This window comes from Typopeltis vanoorti, chromosome 18 (genome assembly GCF_054136105.1).
Source record: "Typopeltis vanoorti isolate ZY-2024b chromosome 18, IOZ_Tvanoo_1.0, whole genome shotgun sequence".
NCBI lineage: Eukaryota > Metazoa > Arthropoda > Arachnida > Uropygi > Thelyphonidae > Typopeltis > Typopeltis vanoorti.
This window is the reverse complement of record NC_143566.1, coordinates 63,407,522-63,428,876: the sequence shown is the minus strand read 5'-3', so window position 1 is coordinate 63,428,876 and position 21,355 is coordinate 63,407,522. Positions and strand designations below refer to the sequence as shown.

Below are 21,355 nucleotides of genomic sequence, written 5' to 3'. Positions count from 1 at the left end.
TACCAAATTCCTTGTGAATGCGATGTTTCTTATTTTGGACAAACTGGCTTTTCTGTGAAAAAAAGAATTAAAAAACATCAATATTATATTGATTACAACAAACCTCAAAACTCTGGTCTACTACCCATAATATCCACAGGGATAAAGCTATTCTCCTTCATAGATGTAGGTTCAAATATGAACGCCTCTTTAAAGAAAGTTGTGAAGCTTTTTTACACAGACCGAATTTAAATCGAAATGATTGCCTCTCTCTCTCTCGAAGATCTGGGAGACTTTTATTTTATGTAATCATTAAAAAACTAATTATCTTAAATATTAATTATTTATTAATTTCTTTCATTTCCTAGCTCGCGACAACATTGTATTTTAATAGGTGATCCACCGAATGTTCGTTATTTGTATTCTATTCCTATCTGTTTGTAACAGTGAAGATGTACTATTAGTTTTAGTATGAAATATCCACCTTATTTATTAATTAAAGTTATTACTGTGGACTTAAATGTTGTTTTTAATAGTTTTTAACTGCGCATATCTCACATTTCCACTGCTGGGATGTCCTCCTATTTTGTCTAATGTGGGGTTTTCAATCCAATTCCAGTCTCCAACTGCTATGATGTAGTGGGCACCATATAAATATGGCTCCAATTCCTGAAAGAATTTTCATCTAACTGTTCCATTGGATGCAGCATAAACATTTATAAACCGATTATCCACAGTATTTCCAATCCATTGTCAAGATTCTCCGTTCTGCATCCTTTTGGATATTACAGAATAACCCAAGGAGGGGGGCAAGAATAAGAACTCCTACTCCAGCCCTGTTAAATCTTTCAAAGCTCCAATAAGAAAGAAGTGGATATCTATCTTTTAAACTTTTTATATATTTATATCTGAGGAAGCATGTTTCTTGGAGAAACAAAAACCTGATTTTAATAATGCGTAGCACAAGTTTCCATATAGTTTCTTGTTTAATTTGCCTATGAAATCTTCGTACATTTAATGAGGCAATGCAGAAAGGATATGATATAATTATTGAAGTGTCATTAGTAAGTCTTTAAGTTCTAAATTTTGGATGAATCCAATGAGGTCTTCAATCTGTGAAGAAGCAATTGTGTAACCTGCTTCTTTTAAACTGTTTTTCCAGTTGTTTTTTTTATAGTTGCTTTCCATTACTTCAATTTCATGCCTATCATTTTTGATTTGGAAGCTAGGTTGGTCGATTGGTAGAATCTCTACTACTAATGGCTCAGAAAAAAGTTAAGCAAGTTTGAGTGCGGTTAGTAGTTGGAAGTGGTTCAATCATTCGATACTGTTGGCACACGCTCCCTTGATGAGTCTTTGGACGCCCTGGAGAAATCAGCAAACTTTATTTTATTTTCTTTAATTGTATCTCTTGCTTTTTCTTTATCAGCATGAGTTGATTCTCGTAGGAATCCGCCACCTTCCACATCAAATCGCCAACAGTGTAAGACTGGATGTAGTTTGTGTCCTTTCCAAAGCAAGACCACCAAAAACCAACATATCCAACAAGGAATTTAAAGCTCTACAGGAAATGAAGAATAATAAAGAATTAGTTATCACCAAAGTGGATAAGGGAAATGCCTGTAGTACTTAACCAAAAGGCCTACAAAGGTAAGCTTAATGCTCTTCTATTAGATCAGGCTACTTACCTCCCTATCGAATATAATCTCACCAACTCACAAATCAGAAAACTTCACAGGCTCCTTAAGAAAGTTACTTCTTGGCCTGTAGAAGTTACCAACAGATTAAAGCTGTTTTATCTCTATACCCCCCCCCCCCCATATTTACGGACTCCCAAAAATACATAAAGAAAATATGCCATTATGTCCCATAGTGGATGGCATTGATTCCTCCCCATACAAATTAGCTAAACATTTGGCCAAAGTGCTCATACACTATACTGGCAACACACCATCACACATAAAAAACTTGGCCCACTTCAAAGCCAGCATAGAAAACCTTACACTCCAACATACTGACAAAATGGTCAGCTTTGACGTCTCCTCCTTATTCACAAATGTCCCACTCAAGGAAACTTTAGAGCTAATCCAAGCTAAATTTTCTCCCGATATCTCAGCCCTATTTCAATTCACAATGAACTCAGGCTATTTCGTTTGGCAGGGAAAATTCTACAAACAAATAGAGGGACAGACATGGGTTCACCACTCTCCCCACCCTTGGCCAATTTCTTTATGGAGACCTTTGAAGAAAAAACCTTAGCCTCTGCCCCACAAAAACCAACCATATGACTCCGCTACATTGATGATGTGTTCGCTATTTGGCCACGTGGCTCTGAAACACTCCAGAATCAAGTTCACCCTGGAAAAAGAGGAAAACAACAGCCTCCCTTTCCTAGACACACTAATCACCCGCCAGCCTGATGGAACCATGGTTTTCTCAGTTTATAGAAAACCCACCCATACAGGCAGATACATTCACCAACAATCCCATCACCCCCCCCCCCTCACAACAATATGGAGTGGTGAAAACATTATACAACAGGGCTAAACTAATCTGTTCTAACGACATGGCCCTAAACACTGAACTAAATCACATTCTCAACACTTTCTCAGCCAATGGCTACCCCCACAAAAAAATCCAAAAAATATTGAAATCAGTAAACCACCACCCCTCTCCCCTTGACAACAAGGATTATTCTAAATCCATCACTATTCCCTACATCCGAGGCACTTCGGAAAAAATTACCAAAATTTTAAAAAAACATGACCTCACTTACTGTTACAGGCCTTACAGAAAATTGGCATCCCTTATCTGCTCCACCAAAGACCAACCACTTCCCCTAGACCTACCTGGTCCCTTGCAGTTGTAAACTTTCTTACTTTGGCCAAACAGGCAGGACAGCGAATATCAGAATTTCTGAACACAAAGACTACATCCGGTTTCACAAGTACAGCCATCCTGGTCTTGCAGACCATGCTCTGGATACACGCCACAGAATACGGTGGAAGAAAGCTACAGTAATACACTGTAGCAAATACAAATTTGAAGGACTATTTATGGAATCAGCCTCAGCCCTAAGAAACTCCCCAAACCTCAACAAATTTGGTTGTATGCGACTGCCCCAAATTTGGGAGGCATACATCGGCAGACCTTCAGCCCAACGGCCAAGAACACCTACTTAGGCTGCTAGAGGGCACCATCAGGACTTCTAGGAGAATGATAGCTTCATATCTTCATTCTCAGTTACTGTGTTGTAGTGCCTGCGTGCACGTGCTTTTTTGTAAGTTCCTTTTGAAAATGGCAAACTGACATTGCCGAAATATTGGAAATATTTATTAAAGTATAATTTAATTTATATTCGGATCTACGTTGTTCAATTCCCTAAGCGATTTAGAAACAGCATGAGTTGGTTGTTCATAATCCATAAACTCTTCTAAGCGTGAAGAATTTTCATTTGATGATCCACAGTCTTCTCCATCTTTACATTTTTTATTACTACTTTTCTTTTAGTTGTAGTTCTTTTTTTTTTTTAAATTTTTTTTGTTTATCATCAATTTTCTTTTTATTAATTCATATTTCCTTTTAATGATCTTGTCTGCATATTAAGTTCTTTCAGTTGTCTTACTTGCTTTTCTGTTTCTTCTCCAGTTTTTCCTTGTAGAACAGTTGAATGTTTTTGCATTTCGTTGTGTACTGGTTCAGTTGTTATATTAGATTCACTATTGGTAATTTCAACTGATGTTCCATTAGTATTTGGCTGGGAAAGTTGCTCTTGCAGATCTGGAAGTTTGGGGCTAATTTCAAACTGATTTGGTCGTGCATTTTTTGTGATTTTACCAAGTGTAGTTTGCTTAAAAGTGCCATCTTTATTAGACTGAAATGGAAGAACCGGGAACTATTCATTATACCTCTCTGATATATATATATATATATATATATATATATGGTGTTCTAATTGGCTCTACAGGAGCTCCCATGCTTTCTGCGAAAGTTCTAAAAGCACAGGTGTTAACATGGTGTTCAGAACTTTCGCATTTCTGACAGGGTTTGAGGCACTGATTAGTGATATGTCCGATCTCCATGCAGTTGAAATATTTAGATTTGGGGCAGTTACTACTTAAAGAATAAATCTTGTTTGCTCCAACTATCTCTTTTAAAACCTTAGTTACCTGTCTCACTTCTTCACATCTGGGAATTTCAATTCCTAAAGGAATTGAAATTACTCTAGGAATATTACGAATTCCTAGAGGAATTGGTAATTACTATTATTACGGGCAACTCCAGGGAGTCATTAGACTCATTGAGGAAGGCCCCAAATCATATTCATCACAACTATTCAACATTCATACAGTATCTATCATACCTCGCCTTAAACTCATTCACTGTCACAGCATCCACCACAGACTCAGGGAGTGCATTCCACTCATTCACTACTCTAAAAGTAAAGAACTCAGTTCTAACACCTTTACTAACCACACTTTTGCCCAGTTTCCATGGATGTCCCCTAGTCCACCCACAACCAACCCTGTTCTCAAAAATATCTTCTGAATTAATTTTATAGAAACCCTTCAGTAATTTGAATGTCTCAATCATATCTCCGCTCCTCTGCCTATCAACCAATTTTTGCAACCCACAAATCCTCAACCTGTTCTCATAAGGTTCATTCCACAGACCTGCTATCATCTTGGTCACTCGCCTCTGGATCCTCTCCACCTCCTCCCCATCAAGAAGAAACCTAGGTGACCAAATCTGGGCACAGTAGTCGAGATGGGGTCTTATCAAGGCTTGATACAGAGGAACAATAACCTGCTTGTCAACGTATTCTTCAGCAACCAAGTGATTTGATGAGCTGATTTGGCCACTTTTGCAATGTGTCCCCTAAATTTCAATTCCTTATCCACCAACACTCCTAAATCTCGTGCCTCATCAATTTCCTGGAGAACAGTTCCACCAATGCAGTAAACTGCCGCCAATCTAATTCCTAGAGGAATTCGTACCATTACCTAAAGTGGGAAAAAGACTATAACCTCTGCATTTAATTGGACGAAAAAAAAACTTTCAATCGTAAGACTGAAAATAAAATAATCCTGTGATACAGAAAGAATTACTACACCACGAGTAAATGTTTGTTTGAGGTACTATAAACGGCGGCCGTGATACTGCTAAAAGTATTCCCATAATGCAGATATTAACTGCTTTACCAGCAATCCTAATATTTATTAAAAGAAACCAGTGCTAATGGGGACAAAACCACCACTAGCACCAGTGGTGGTTTTGAAATTTACAAAATAAATTAAAGTGAAAAACAAACGAAATAAAACCAAAGTACTTATCTTGCTGAAGTGATACAATGGTTGAAGTAATGCAAAAGTCATATTTCCATATACAAGAAGCAAAATGGTGTCATGCCTAATTACTAAAATACTCTGGATTAGAGATAGAAATTGAAAGTTTTTCCACTTGGTTATACTATAAATTAAAAAAAAAATCTTGGACTCAACATAAGAAGAAAAACAAATAAGAGATTTATGTTTTCAATTCTATTATGAATATTTTCAATTGTTTTCAGTTTTAGAGAAGGGTTTCTGGCTCTTGCTTTAATCCTTTACCCAAGTGTAAGCGAACAAAGTATGCACCTGAAGTAACTTCAAGACCAGGCAACTCATATATAGAGGCTAATGACTTCAATATTTTTTTTTTTTTTTTTTTTTTTTAATGTGTGGTTTCCCCACAAAAGGTTATTATAAACCTATAGTAGGTTTTTCCATTGGCGGAAAAAGTTTTACTATTTTTATCAATTTAATATTTTTTTGCATTTATTTTTATAGTCCAGAAACTCTGCTCTGAAACTGAAAACAACTGAAAACATATATCCCCTTTTTTTTTTCCCTTCTTATCGTGATCCCACTGACAAGTGGTTGGTTAGATCGTCCTATAGTACATTAGTACCGTATATAGGTAGTGGGTCAGGAAAGGAGGAACTTGTTTACATTTGATTTAAAAGACTGTATATTGTATTCCTTGGGAAACACAACAGGGGAAGACTGTTCCACAATACAGCAGTTGCAAGGATGAAGGAGGAGGAAAAGAAACTTGTTCTGTGAGTTTCAAGGTGCACTTTTGAAGGGATGCTGAGAAGCAGCAGCTGCACGTGTTCCAACAAGCTTAGTACTAAGTGGGCGAATTATTGATGCTATTTCAGATGAACGTTTCGCATAGAAATATTTGAAGAATACACATATTGCTGAAACCAAATGTCAGTGCAAAAGTGCGGGGAGTGAGTCGGTAAGAGATGGGTCATTAATATGTCTAACTGCTCCCTTCTGTATTGAGTGAAACATTTTGAGGGAGCTTTTAGGGGGCCCATCCCATATGTGAGAGCATTGTTAAATAGTTGGACGGATTTGTGATTTGGATAATGTTAACAGCTGTTCAGGGGTGAAGTAATGTCTTGAATGAAAGAGAAATCCCAGTTTTTTGGAAGCTGAGGATGCAATCGTTGTGATGTTTTTATACCAGAAGAGGCTTGATGTCAGGGTAACTGCAAGAGAAATCTCAAACTGTCTGGAAATGTAGATGTTGTCAAAAATAATACTGGGAGAAAATGGTTATTTTCTTATGAGAAATAAGACAGAACTGGGTTTTATTAGCACTGAAATTAATGAAGTTATGTGAACACCATTGTAGGATGGCATGCAGATCAGAAATAAGGATGGTGGTTGATGTTCTGTAAGTTGTGTAGAGTAGGGCTTATCAAATGTAAAGGAGGAATGCAATGTGCAGTCATCTGCAAAACTGTGTATTATGTTGGAAGTCAACTGAAGTAGGTCATTGATATATAGCAGGAAAAGGGTTGGTGAGAGGAAAAGGAACCATCCACCACCACCACCACCACCACACACACACACACACACACACACACACAACGTGCGTCCAGACAGAAAACTGGCAATCCAATTGCAGAAGTCGTCAGACAGACTAAAAGATGGTAGTTTGCTTAGTATGCCTTTGTACCATACCTAGTCAAAATCTTTGGAGATATCAAGTGCAACCACTTGAGATTCACCAAAACTTCTTCTTGGCATTTGTCGAGAGAGATGGGCAATATGTGTGAGCAGATCTCTTTTTGATCAGCAGCAACTGAAACCATATCGGCAATTGTTTATTAGGTGGGTGCCTTCAAGGTAGTGTAGGAGTTAGGAATTGATCACTTCCCTTAGTGACACCTTTTGTCTACTTGTACATGGAAATATGACTTCTGCATTACTTCAACCTTGGTATCACTTCAGGGTGTGGCTCCCACTTATTAGACCTAAATAAAGGTCAAAACTGGTCTGAGTAGTGACCCTTCCCATAATGCATAGCATTATACATGTCCAAAAGGATATGTGAATTACATTATGGGATACTAAGGCAAGTAATTGATGTCATTAGCCTCTATATACGAGTTGCCAAGTACTGTAGTGACTTCAGGTGCAAACTTTGTTTGCTTACACTTGGATAAAGGGTTATACCAAGAATATAATTTCTTGCCATCTTTAATTTATAGTATAACGAAGTGGAAAAACTTTCAACAACTATCTCTAATCCAAAGTATTTTAGTAAAAAGTTGCGACACCCTTTGGCTACTTGTATATGGAAATATGACTTCTTCACTACTTCAACGTTGGTATTACTTCTGGGTCTGGCTCCCACTGACAAGATCTCGGTTTTTGGCAAGATAAGTACTTTGGTTATCTTTCGTTTGATTTTCACTTTAATTTATTTTACTGGTGCTAGAGTGGTGGTTTCATCCCCACTAGCACTGGTTTCTTTTAATAAATATTAGGATTGCTGGTAGTGCAGTTAGTATCTGCATTACGGGATTACTTTTAGCAGCATCACAGCAGCCATTTATAGTAGCTCAAACAAACATTTGCTGGTTGTGTAGAATTATTTCTGTATCACGGGATTATTTTATTCTCAGTCTTACAACTGAAAGTTTTTTCTTTTAATTAAACAGAGGGGTTATAGTCTTTTTCCCACTTGAGATAATTGTACCAATTCCTCAAAGGGTGCAAATTCTAGGAATTGAAATTCCCGGATGTGAAGAAGCGAGACGAGTAACTAAGGTTTTAAAAGAGAAAGTCAACGCAAACATGATGTATTCTTTTACCCCTTACAGCAGAGGGAAATAATTCATTGTAGTTAAAGATGTGGAAACAAGGGACAAACTGTTACAGGGATTTACTTTCGAAGGCAGCACAGTTATTCCTGTAATGGTCGTGAGCCAGGTAAAAACAGTAAAAATCAAAAGATTTCCAAATGAATATATAGAGAATAGTAATGAAATTCTTATACAGACATTTTCGAAATGGGACAAGATTAGTAATATACGAAAGGGTTTGTCAAGTGAAGATCCAAATTGGTTTTCTGGTGATGTTACCTTCGCAATGGATATGAAGACGTCCGTACCAAATGTTGTCAACATCGGTAACCCGAGTTATGGTAAACTATCCCAGAGTACAACTTCAATGCCTGCATTGCGGTTCATCCGATCATTTAAGTGCCACAAATCTAAATGTTTCAACTGCATGGAGATCGGACATATCGCTAATTAGTGCCTCAAACCCTCAGAAATGTGAAAGTTCTGAATACCACGCTAACACCTGTCCTTTTAGAACTTTTGCGGAAAGAGTGGGAGCTCCTGTAGAGCCAATTAGAATACCATATATATCAGAGAGGCATAAATAAAGAGTTCCCGGATCTTCCAATTCAGTCTAGTAAAGATGCCACTTTTAAGCAAACTACACTTGGTAAAATCATAAAAAGTGTGCGACCAAATCAGTTACAAATTAGCCCCAAAATTCCAGATCTGCAGGAGCAACTTTTCCAGTCAAATACTGATGGAACATAGTTGAAATTACCAATAATGAATCTAAAATAACAACTGAACAGGTACACAATGAAATGCAAAAACATTCAAATGTTCTACAAGGAGAAACTGGAAAAGAAACAGAAAAGCAAGTAAGACAACTGAAAGAACTTAATATGCAGACAAGATCATCAAAAAGGAAAGAGGAATTAATAAAAAAATTTGAAGATAAACAAAAAAAATTAAAAATAAGAACTACAACTAAAAGAAGTAATAAAAAATGTAAAGATGGAGAAGGCTGTGGATCATCAAATGAAAACTCTTCATGCTCAGCACAGTTTATGGATTATGAAGAGCCAACTCATGCTCCTCATAAAGATGATGAGTTGGAAAATAAAGAGAAAGAAAGAGATACAATTAAAGAAAATATAATAAAGTTTGCTGATTCAAAGTTTTCTCAGTACAGTTATCATCTACATGAAAATAAAATAAATAGATTCCAAATCAAAAATAATAGCCATGAAATTGAAGTAATGGAAAGCAACTGGAAAAAAACTGGAAAACAGTTTAAAAGAAGAAGGTTACACAATTGCTTCTTCACAGATTAAATATCTCATCAAGTTCATCCAAAATTTAGAACTTAAAGACTTACCAATAACACTTCAATAATCATAGCATCTCCTCTCTCTGCATCGCCTCATTAAATGTATGAGGATTCCATAGGCAAATTAAACAAGAAATTATATAGAAACATATGCTACGCCATAATATCAGGTTTTTGTTTCTCCAAGAAACATACTTCTGCAAATATAAACATATAAAAAGTTTAACAGATAGAGGAAATATTGTGGATAATAAGGTTTATAAATGTTTATGCTCCATCCAATGAAACAGACGAAAATTCTTCCAGGAATTGGAGCCATATTTATATGGTGCCCACTACATCATAGCAGTTGGAGACTGGAATTGCATTGAAAACCCCACATTAGACAAAATGGGAGGACACCCCAGGAGTGGAAAAGTGGGATATGCACAGTTAAAAACAACTAGTAGACATACGGAGTACTCGCAATCCTAAGCTTCATGCATAAACATACATGAATCAAGTATTGGTACTCGTATTGATCGAATTTATCTCTCTTCTTCCCTTATAAATAGGATAATTCAGATAAAACATCTTGACATCAACATGTCAGATCATAATCCAGTTATACTTAAGTTCCACTGCATGGAAAAAGTAGAGATCTCTTCTGGACCATGGATACTTCCAAATTTTCTGTTGATCTTTTCAACTAAATTCCAGACCCTCTGTTTGAATTGGAATAATGTTACCTGGAATTGGGATATGTGGTTAAAATTCAAACAAGCAGTAAAGCGGAATATGATGGAATGGGGAAAGGAACAGGCTTTCCTCAAAAGGAAAAGGTTGAAAGACCTGTATAAAGAGAGAAGAACAAACCAACGCAATGGTATAGAATGTAGCAACATCATTAGAAACATTAACATAGAGATAGAAGTGGAAAAGCAGAAACAAGTAGAAAAAAGAAATTTTAAGATAAGAATACAACAGCACTTAGCAGATAGCCCTTCAGCTACATTCTTAAATAGAAAATTTACAAAATTTCACAAAGAAAGGACTATCACTCAAATCTGTGTTGATGGAGAAGGCATGTCCGCCACTAAAGACATCCTTGACCCCTTTCAAAAACACTACAAAAATCTGTTTGAAGACAATATTACTGTTGGAAATTGTAACTCTTGGAACATTAATGGCTTTCCTGTTCATATCCAAGATGGGCTTGACATTACAGCATTTGAAGTTACAACCTATAAAGAATGCCAGACAAGAAAATCCCCAGGACCTGATGGTCTAGGGATGGAACTTTATCGTGAGGCCTGGGATTTTATTCTTCCCATTCTAGGTAAATTATTTAATTCTTTTCTCTCATCAGGATACATACCAAGTGAATTTGTAGCAAGCCATACTGTCCTCATTCTAAAACCTAATATAAATCGCACCTTAATCAGCAGCTGGAGACCTATTTCTCTATCTAATATGGACTACAAGATATTTTTCTGCATTATCAATAACAGGCTTAAAGTGGGAATGAGATACATATTTAAAAGCACACAAGTGTATGGAGTAACAGTTCGAGCAGTAGAATTTAATCTATTTCTGCTACGTGATCTAATCCACTTAGTTAACACGAAAAAGCAGTCGATGACAGTGCAGAAAGGGATGCCGGACTTTATCAAATGCTCGAGTACAGTCTACTGATAGCACATCAGTAGACTGTACTCGAGCATTTGATAAAGTCCGGCATCCCTTTCTGTTCCACATCCTCTAGCAAATCTGTGTAGGTAAAAAGTGGCTATCGATTATCAAAGGAGTCTATGCCAATTCAACTACCTGCCTTCTAGTTAATGAGTTCCTGTCAGATCCATTAAAAATTCAAAAAGGAGTCAAGCATGGTTGCCCTGTCAGTCCACTGCTCTTTGCATTGGTTCTTGAACCATTCTTACAACAAGTCAACAATACACATGCTGTGCGAGGAATAACAGTTCCTTCAACTAAAAAGGAAAATAAAGTACTAGCATATGCCGATGATGTGGTCGGAACTTTGAAGGATAATGATTCCATATAGATATTTTTTGGTATTTTGGAAAAATTCAGCAAAAGCAGTGGATTAATTATTAATGCAGAGAAGACAAAATTAAAAGTTTAAGGAAAGTGGGATCTTGGAGGAATTCCTTAAGAGAGAACCCCTCATTATACTTGGAATTCCCTTCTCCACTTACCCAATATTACCAAGAACTTGGAAATGTTAGAAGACTGGAAAATAGGGCCACTCTCCTTTTCTTCTAAAGCTATAGTACTCAAAACCATAATTTTTCCTGCTCAGTTGTACATAATAAATATTACAGCCATCACAGAAGCTGAAGAAAAGCAATTATATAGTAAACCTCTGCAATTTTTTTGGTCTAGCTGATACTAAGAATTTAAAAAGGAATTTCTTCAACTATCAACGAAGCATGGAGGATTTGGACTTCAAGTCCTAAAATTCTGCTATTTAAGCAATACAGCTTCAAAAATCCATAAAATATTGCAAGCTAATCACGCATATGCAGACCTTCTCTGCTACTACCTGATTTTCATCTTCTCCTGTTTGGAGTTAATGATTATAAAGGTCCAAAAGCTGAGATTGTTCCTGAATACTACAACACTCTTCGGTTAACTCTAAGACTGCTAAACACTCCAGAATTGACATTCTTTCCATTAAAAAAAGTAAAACTTGTTATAAAGAAATTTTTAATCTCTTTTGCTGTGAAGTGCCACAGTTGGGTACTGACAACAATATTTTGTTTCATAACTTGATGAAGTTCCAAGGGTATCATAACAGGAAGGATCTTGCTTGGAGAATTGCATATGGTCGCCTTCCAGTCAATGACATCAAATGGAGGTACTTTAACATCAGAGATCCAATCTGTGATATCTGTTACCAATTGGAAACAGTAGAACATGCATTCTACAGCTGCTCTCTTGCTCTATGTATTTGGAACAGATTATGTAATGTGTTGGATATGCCACTATTTACAACAGAACATGTTATTTTTTTACGATACCCACCACCTGTCAGCAATGCGAAGAGAATTTTGATTTTTTATAATTAATGAATTAAAATACCATTTGTCGAAGGTTAGGAACAAACATGGATTTGAAAACCAACAATATGTAATCCAAATGCTTTATAATATTGTATTGTGGAAATTTTATTGTTTAGTCAGATGTTTTTTGTATTTAGAAAGAAGCATTCTAGGAGATATCAAATTTATCACTAGATGGTGTAGACCACCCACATCATGCAATATTCAACATGGGGAGATAAAATTCTGTTCTATTCTTGCTACGAGAGATTTTTTAAATAGTTCCATCCTCTTAATTCAATGTAGTCTTATAGTCAATTGCAGGGATGATTGGAGAACAATCCCAGCAAGAGAAGGCCAACTCAAGGCGGTTAACCCAGATGAGGCTAACCACCTGGGTATCAGTCATCTTTGCACTTTAGTTTCAATTGTTTTTTTTTTGTTGTTCATCTATATGAGATTGGTGAAAAAGGAAAACTGATAGCCTTTGGCTATATGATGATATAAAAGAGCTGAGGCCTTTTCTCTCTCTCTCTCTCTCTCTCTCTCATGCTATCTATCTGTCATTTTTTCTCCTAATACTATCAGGCTCTCTTGCACCCCTATACTAACTACTCTAGGCCTATGATGAGCAACCCTTTACTTTTTGACCTCAATAAAGGTCGAAACTGCTCTGGGTAGTGACCCATCGCATAATGCATAGCATTATACATGTCTGAAGGGATATGTGCATTGCATTATGGGATACTAAGGCAAATGATAAAAATCATTAGCCTCTATATACGAGTTGCCCAGTCCTGAAGTTCCTTAAGGTGCAAACTTTGTTTGCTTACACTTGGATAAAGGATTAAACCAAGAATATAATTTCTTAGCATCTTTAATTTATACATACATATGCAGATGCATCATCATCCATCCCAATAGAATGCACATAGAGTTAGGGCTATGTGGTCTAATGATAGCTCCTGTCATATCTTTCTCACTACTGACTACAAAATCCTATAAAACTGACAAAAAAATGCATGTCTTTCTCCTATCTTTCCCACAAATGGCCAAAAGATAACAACAAAACCATTCCCATCCTTATATCTGGGGTAGTTTTAAAAAAATATAGTTACATTTCTCCATGCCAATTTCAAACTGCATATCTAATTAGCAATTCTTCATCTGTACTCAAAAGGACAAGCTTCATAATGTATGCACGTGCACGCACACACACACACACACATTCTTCTAGCTGGTTTGACTATTCCATGAGATAAAAAATTCCAGCTTCCATAGGAGATCAGCTCATTCACCTTGAGATAAACAAAATCGTTAAAGGTTCTTCACATCCTATATGAGATTCAAACCTATATATTTCCATCCTAAAGAGTATCATGTGGAAGTGGCAGGTTTTTTTTACAGCAAAACCAATTATGTGACCAGCACACTGAATTAATAGACTAATGTACTCCTTATAGACCTAAATGCTTTGTCCTTAATTACAACCTAGCACCAGTTACAAAAAATAGAATACACACACCACTTTTAAATTACATGTAAAATTAGAAACACTTATCCTTTCACTTAAGAACAAACTTCATTCTCTGTACACAACCAGAAGGTCTACAATGTGCTTATTATTACAAACAAGCAAATTTTGGATAGTCAGAAAGACCATTAAAATTCATTTTACGGATCGTATATAATTAAAATTATATATGATTAAGATTAAAAGACTTAAGATTAAAAGAATTAAAACTTATTCTGAGCACAATTTCTCTCATTGAATGACAGACACCATATGGAACTTGTACTTACAAATTACCTAGCTGCTGTATCTGTCACCTTGAAATACTTGAACTTACATTTAATATGGTTCCTGTTATTTTTGATTCATGTGGGCAAGAATTATTGGAAACCTTTAGGCAACTGTTTGCATGAGCCATATCACGTTTCTGGTTAACAGCAGAGTGTGGCATGATACTGTTAGAACTAGTTTCATCTCAACATTGATATTATTATTAAGAGAAGCCTCCAAGGAGTCACTGAGTTAGGCTGCATATTACCCACACCAGCAGTCATACCTGTTCTTCGCACCACCTGCACTCACCACCTTCAATGGCAATCCATTCTGATCATGCACCACTCCATGAGAGAAAAGTCTACATCTATTCATGCAGTATTCATGCTAAACTTCCCTTGTTCCATCTCATAAAATGAAAAATTCCATCTACTGATATCCTGTATGACCCTTTCAGAAGTTTGCAATCTCAGCCATATCATCCCTCTTTTTACTGTTAGCTAGTGTCTGCAGTCCCTAAATTCTCTGTCATCATAATCTGTATTCCATAATCCTGATATCATTTGCACTCTCCATTATATCAGAATCAACATAGGAACGAGGTGACCAGAACTGCACACAATAGTCCAAGTGAGGTTTTATCAAGGCCTATAAAGAAGAAAAATTATTTCCTTATCTTTATGTGTAAAGGTTTGTTTCAGCATTCCAATTATCCTCTGAGTTGTATTCCAATCTTTGCTATATGGTCCTTTTTGTGAAAGATTTTTAAAAACAAGTTCTTGACTCAATCCCTCTCAAACTTTCTATCTGGCTCATATACATTCAAGATGTACTCTCTATTTGATCTCATAGCCTCGACACATTAGACTCTTTCCTTTGTCACCTTTTTTTTTTTTTTTTTTTAATAGTCTTCACCCTAAAATCAAATTTACAATGGAAAAGTAAATTAATAATAATCTTTGATAACAGGCCTACCTAAAAAGTATCAAAGTTGAAAGTTTATTCACTTCGTTATACTATAAAATGAAAGATGCCAAGATATTATATTCTTGGTTTCATCCTTTATCTAAGTGTAAGCAAACAAAGTTTGCATATGAAGTAACTTCATGACTGGGGTACTTCTATATAGAGGCTAATGACTTCACATCGATTGCCTTAATATAATTTCTTGGCATCTTTAATTTATACCTAAAACTTAACTTGTTCATTTCAGTATGTTGGAAGCTCACTCAAACAGGCAGATACATTCATAAATACATTCACAAACTTTCCTAACATCTCTCCCTCTCAATAATATGATATCATTATTATTATTCGTGACACCTCCAAGGAGTCTGAAGACTCATCGTGGGAGGACACCTACTATACAACTGTCTCTACCACTACACCAAACCTCTACTACCAATCATCTCCATCAACGCCATCTACCACCCACCACCACCACAACTAGTATTTTTTATCTGTAAATTGTGTGTGTTCTGAAGGGCCGATGTCTGTATGCAGGATGAAACACCCGAGTTTCCGGGAGAAAAAAACCCTGCTACCTCTGTATGAGGTCGGCTAACGCACCTTCAATTGAAAAAGTCCCCATAAACATTTCCACATATCATTAAAACGTTAATCAGTAGAGCTCATAACCTTTGTCCCAATGAGGCCTCTCTTGCAGTTAAACTCAATCAATCCCACTGCAAAAGGCTTTCTAGTTGGAGGAAATGTCAACCAGACACTAGGTTGTAGTCATTCTTCACCACCTGGTGAAATAACCACTGTCCAGCTTATTGGCAGTCTGATGTGGTAGATGCCATGTTTCGTCTCCAGAGCAGGGATTCTGGTTTCTGTTCCCTCCTATTTTCCATGAAATGTGAGTGATACCCTTCAAGGCCATGACAAGCACACTTTACCCATAACCTCCTCCATTTCAAGAGTACATCAGTTAAAATGGTGATGCTGCAGGCCAGTAGCCAGTTAGTGCACAGCCCCCCCCCCCCCCACACACACACTGCCTCCTAATTGCCACCATAAATGCATATCTTATCTTCCTTAGTTGAAGGAAATGCCAATAAACATCTAGGTGGTAGATGTCTTTCATTACCCAGTGAAATACCACCATCTTGTTTATTAGAGACCTAATGTGGCTGCAACCATGCTTGGTGGCTAGAGCAACGGTTCCGATTTTTGTTTCCTCCAGTCATCTCCATCAATGCCATCTACCACCCACCACCACCACAACTAGTGGTGGCTGTGGGTGGTAGATATGGGCTTGTACTCTCCCCCATTTGTGGATACAGCAGTACCCACAAATGGGAGAGGGTACAGGCCCATACAGTGAGAAAAATGATTCTGCAGGCCAGCCACTGGTTAGTACACGGGATTGAACCAAGTAGTAATGAACCTGGAGGCTTTATGTATTTTGCTATTTTGTGACTGGAGTGAGATCAAATACTGTGGCTGCAGGGGGAACTGTCGAGACCACATACAGACAAGAGCCAACTCCATTCTGTGTGGGTGGTATGTTTGTGAGTCTGTCACCTCTCACCGCATGCCCCCCCCCCTTCCTTTTTCTCTCTCCCTCACTAAACACAATGAACTACAGCTGAAAGAAATGCATTTCTACTGCAGGTCTCAAAAATTCTCCCATACAAAATATTTAAAAAAAAAAAACACATCCAAAATTCAATCTAAAAAATTATAAAACATAGCAGAAATCTAAATAACCCACAACACTAATTCCTAACAAAAAAAAAAAAAAAAAAATTTCCACACCCACTTCAAACAGCAAAATAAATGATGGACACTACCACCTATAGACATCTAAACCAGAACTACTATTTCTTTCAGAACCCCAGCTAGCAACCTCAACATCTACAGTATGACTCAATTACTCAAACTACACATTATATAGCTATTGCACAATTGCCACTTTTCTGGCAGAAAGGTGGCAATTGTGCATTCATCAAAAATGACATACCATGCCTGAGACTGCAAATCCTTGAATCTCAAATGTTTAATCTGCTCAAAATTCTACCAAATCAACCTCCCTTTTTCATATGCTCCCTCTATCGCTTTCCAAACTTCATCAACCACTCTCTCCAATAGCGAGGTCATCCTTCTTGGGGGACTTCAATGTCCACAACTCATGTTGTTCCCGTTCGCCTCACTGATCAAGCAGGCAGCAATGCTGAGATGCTTGCCATCAGAAATGATCAATCTCAGATCATCAACCTTTCCCACCAGAATACCAGGACAACCTTCTCCCCCTTTCAATTTGCCAACACACACTTCACCTCTTTCTAAAAAGCCCCACTTTCAGGTATACTGTGGTTATCAGCTCTCCTCTTGCAAACTCAGACCACAACCTAATAAGTGGGTGTTCTGAAATGTTCTCGACCTAACAATGAAAAAACGAATTTATAATTTAAAAATTATTTTTATTTTTCAATATAATCTCCCTTAAGACTAATACATTTATTCCAGCGATGCTCCAGCACCATTATCCATCTCTGTAGTGGTTCTCAGTAAGATCTGCAAAATACTTCTCTACAGCTCCAATCACCTCGTGATTCAAAGAAAAACTAAACCTCTTCCTGACCAGTGAGGAAGAGGATTAGTTTTGGAAAGAGATAAAAGTCAGAGGGAGCCAAAGCTGGGGAATAGGGTGGATGTTCCAACAATTCATAGTGCAGATCCCTTAATTTTCCCATTGCCCAAACACCTTTGTCGGCAGGTGCATTGTCCTGACAAAAGATGATTTTTTTCTTCTGCAAACAGGGTCTTTTCTCACATATTTTTTCGTCTAGTCTGGTTAAAAGATTGGAATAATATTCCCCAGTTATTGTCTTAACCATTTCAAGATAATTAATAAACAAAATGCCTTTAGCATCCCAAAACACCGATGTCCTGCTGATGGAACCGACTTTGTCTTCTTTGGCTCTGAATAAACGGCTTCTGTTCACTGTTTTCACTGCTGTTTGGATTCTGGTGTGCAATATTGAATCCAAGTCTCACCTATAGTAATAAATCTATGCACAAAATCCATTTTATTCTTGTTAAACTGCTCCAAGCGCTATTCAGATTTTCATGCAAGTGTTTTTGATCTGCTGTGAGCAAGGCATGGCACCCATCTTGCACAAAGCTTTTTCATTTGCAATTCTTCGTGCAAAATATATCCTACACGTTCCTTTGAAATGCCTATAGTCTCAGCAATTTCATGCACTTTGACTTGCCGGTCATCCAGTACCATATTGTGCACTGATCAATGATTTCTAGTGTTGTTACACTTTTTGGACATGCTTCAAGTGGATCATCTTCGAGGCTGGTATGGCCACGTTTAAACACAGCAGCCCATTTCTTAACTGTCGAAAATGAAGGAGAAGAGTGTCTATAAACTTTTATAAAATTTGAATTAATTTCTTTTGGCATTAAACGTTCTTTTAAAAAGAATTTTATAACCACACAATACTCAATTTTATCCATTTCAAGGGATAAAGACAACACTTTGGCTTCCAACAGCTATATAAAAAAAAAAACTACTTGATAGAATGACTTGCAATATCAAATGGATGCTTATGACAGATGTATCAACTTTGAAAAAAAAAACTTCCCAAAAGTGTTGCCATTTATGGGCAAGGCCGAGAACTTTTCAGACCACCTACGTACAAGTCTCTTTTGTCACAGAAGAACCTTCATTCACAGTCTCATGTCCTTTGGCAAAAAAAAAAGGTTAGTAGTTGGAAGGGGACCAATCGTTCGATGCTGTCGGCACACTCTCCCTCGATGAGTCTTTGGACTCCTGGAGGTGTCAAATAATAATAATAATAATAATAATAATAATAATAATAATAATAAAAAGGGTACCAATGTGATTTCTATTCCCCTGGTCTGAATATTGCTTCAGTTCTTCTGATCCAAACATCTGCTCAGACTGAACAACAGAAATCATTCCCACAGGAATGAAGGCTTTCTTGCCTTATTCTACTCCAAATTCTCAACCAGCATCCGAGCCTTGGTTCTCAAAAAAAGTGTGCCAATGCTGTAAAAGAAAAAAACCTCTGCTTACCACAATTGGTTCAAGACCAAAACTCCAGCTGCCCTCTCTGCCTATACTGCAGCCTGCAACAGTTGCAAACGAATCATAACTAAAGACTTTGAAAGGGCAAAATGCTGCAAACTCAGCTCCTGCCCAAATGGCAGTCGCTCAATCTGGTCCCTTGCCGAGTTCACTGGGCACAACCTCTGCCCACCCAGGTTTTCACCACTTTGATATCCAGATGGAACTGTAATTACCTCACCAAAACACAATGCCAACTTACTTCTCTTCCAATTCCTGAACCGATGACATGCACAAAGTTACCCAAGGTTTCCTTCATGTCTCCTATAGTCTTATGACAAAAAGAAATCCAAAGAATTCTTAATAAACTGAACAAAAACAAGGCATCTGATCCTGATGGTATCCCCCCCACCCCACTGTTTTAAAAAAATTGTGTCCCAAGACTAACACCTATCCTGTAACATCTCTTCAATTTATCCTATTCAACTAGCATCTACCAAACAACATGAAAATGGGTCCACATCTAGCTCATCCCCGAAGAAAGGTGATAAAAGTCAACCAACAAACTACTACCATTCAATTGCTCTCACTTCAGTTCTCTCAAAAATAATGGAGAAGGTCATCAACAACCAACTGTTGAACCACCTAGAAACTTATTGACTAATCAGTGACCAGCAGTATGGATTCTACCACTTGCAATCTACAGCTGTTTTCCTTGATTTCACCATCCATCTATGGATTCAGGTCATGGAGAAATTTGCAGAAACTCGTGTGGTTGCCCTCAATATGTTAAAGGCATTTGATTGGGTTTGGCAAAAGGGCCTACTTAACAAACTACCATTCTATGGTCTGTATTCCTCACTCTCTGCAACTGGATCAGCAACTTCCTCACTGGTTGCTCCCTTCATGTCATGGTGGATGGTTTACTCTCCTCAGATTTCCCACCAATGCAGCAGTACCCCAAGGTTTTGTTCTTTCACCCACTCTCTTCCTCTTGTATATAAATGAACTACTCTCACAAACTTTCAAACCTATTCATAGGTTTGATTATGACAGCACATTCTATTTCTCCTTTTCATTCGACAAAACCTTGTACTGTTGAAGTATTAGAATCCTCAAGATCAACCACAACCAGAGACAGGAACTCAGAACTCTTAACTATATCCCAGTGGGGGCAAGGTCAATCTTGTAAACTTCAATGCCACCATAACTCAGTCTTGTCTGATCTCTTGCAAGAAAGAGTTCACATCTCGCCCACCCTCCCCTTATCTTTAGAAATATTGAGATATCCAAATACAATCAGATTTCTCTTCTTAGACTGACCTGCACTGTGATCTTTCCTGACACCCTCCCCTTATCTTTAGTAATATTGAGATATCCAAACACAATCAGATTTCTCTTCTTAGACTGACCTGCACATGTGATCTTTCCTGACACAACCATATTTCAACTATTGCCTCTGCAGCCGCCAAAAAACTTGGTGTACTTTTTTGCACAAGACACTACTTACAGCTGCTAACTCGATAAAAAAACCCAAATCTTCCTAGACTCTCTAGGATTGCTCAATCAATCCACAAGAGGGCAATCCGTCTAATTAATCATCCTTCTTTCACAAACCATTTCATTCCACAGAAATTCAGTTTCTGCTTGTGCCTCTTCTACAGATACTTTCATGGACATCGCTCTGCTGAATGGGCAACTATTATTTCTCCAGTCTCCTCCAAAATCATTAAAACAAGAGTCAGTGCTAACCAATACCCTTTTACAATCCATCTTGAAACTCGCTAAACTAACTTCGCTGCCTCCTATTTCATTCCATCTACTTTGGAATAGTCTCTCCCGCTCTTCTTTCCTAAACGATTTCAATCCTCAGCTGTTCAAGCAAAATGTGAACAGACTCCTCCTCTCAAATTTTTCCTTTTGACCACACACACACACATCACTAAAGTGCTATAAGGTCTTGTGACCTTCAGCATGTGGATCAGATATATCAGTGGCATCGTGTGCCCATTTCGGTTGGTGTGCTGTTGTGGCTTATGCAACC

General features: G+C 37.4%; 1 protein-coding gene across 1 annotated transcript in view; it reads right to left on the bottom strand.

Annotated features, from left to right (window-relative positions):
- LOC150096717 (kinesin-like protein KIF21A) overlaps positions 1–21,355 on the bottom strand; it is a 753,433-nt gene that overhangs the window by 199,849 nt on the left and 532,229 nt on the right. The window contains exon 25 of the mRNA XM_090408696.1: positions 3,609–3,853. Coding sequence (XP_090264822.1) covers positions 3,609–3,853 — 245 coding nt within the window. The remainder of the gene's footprint in view (positions 1–3,608; positions 3,854–21,355) is intronic.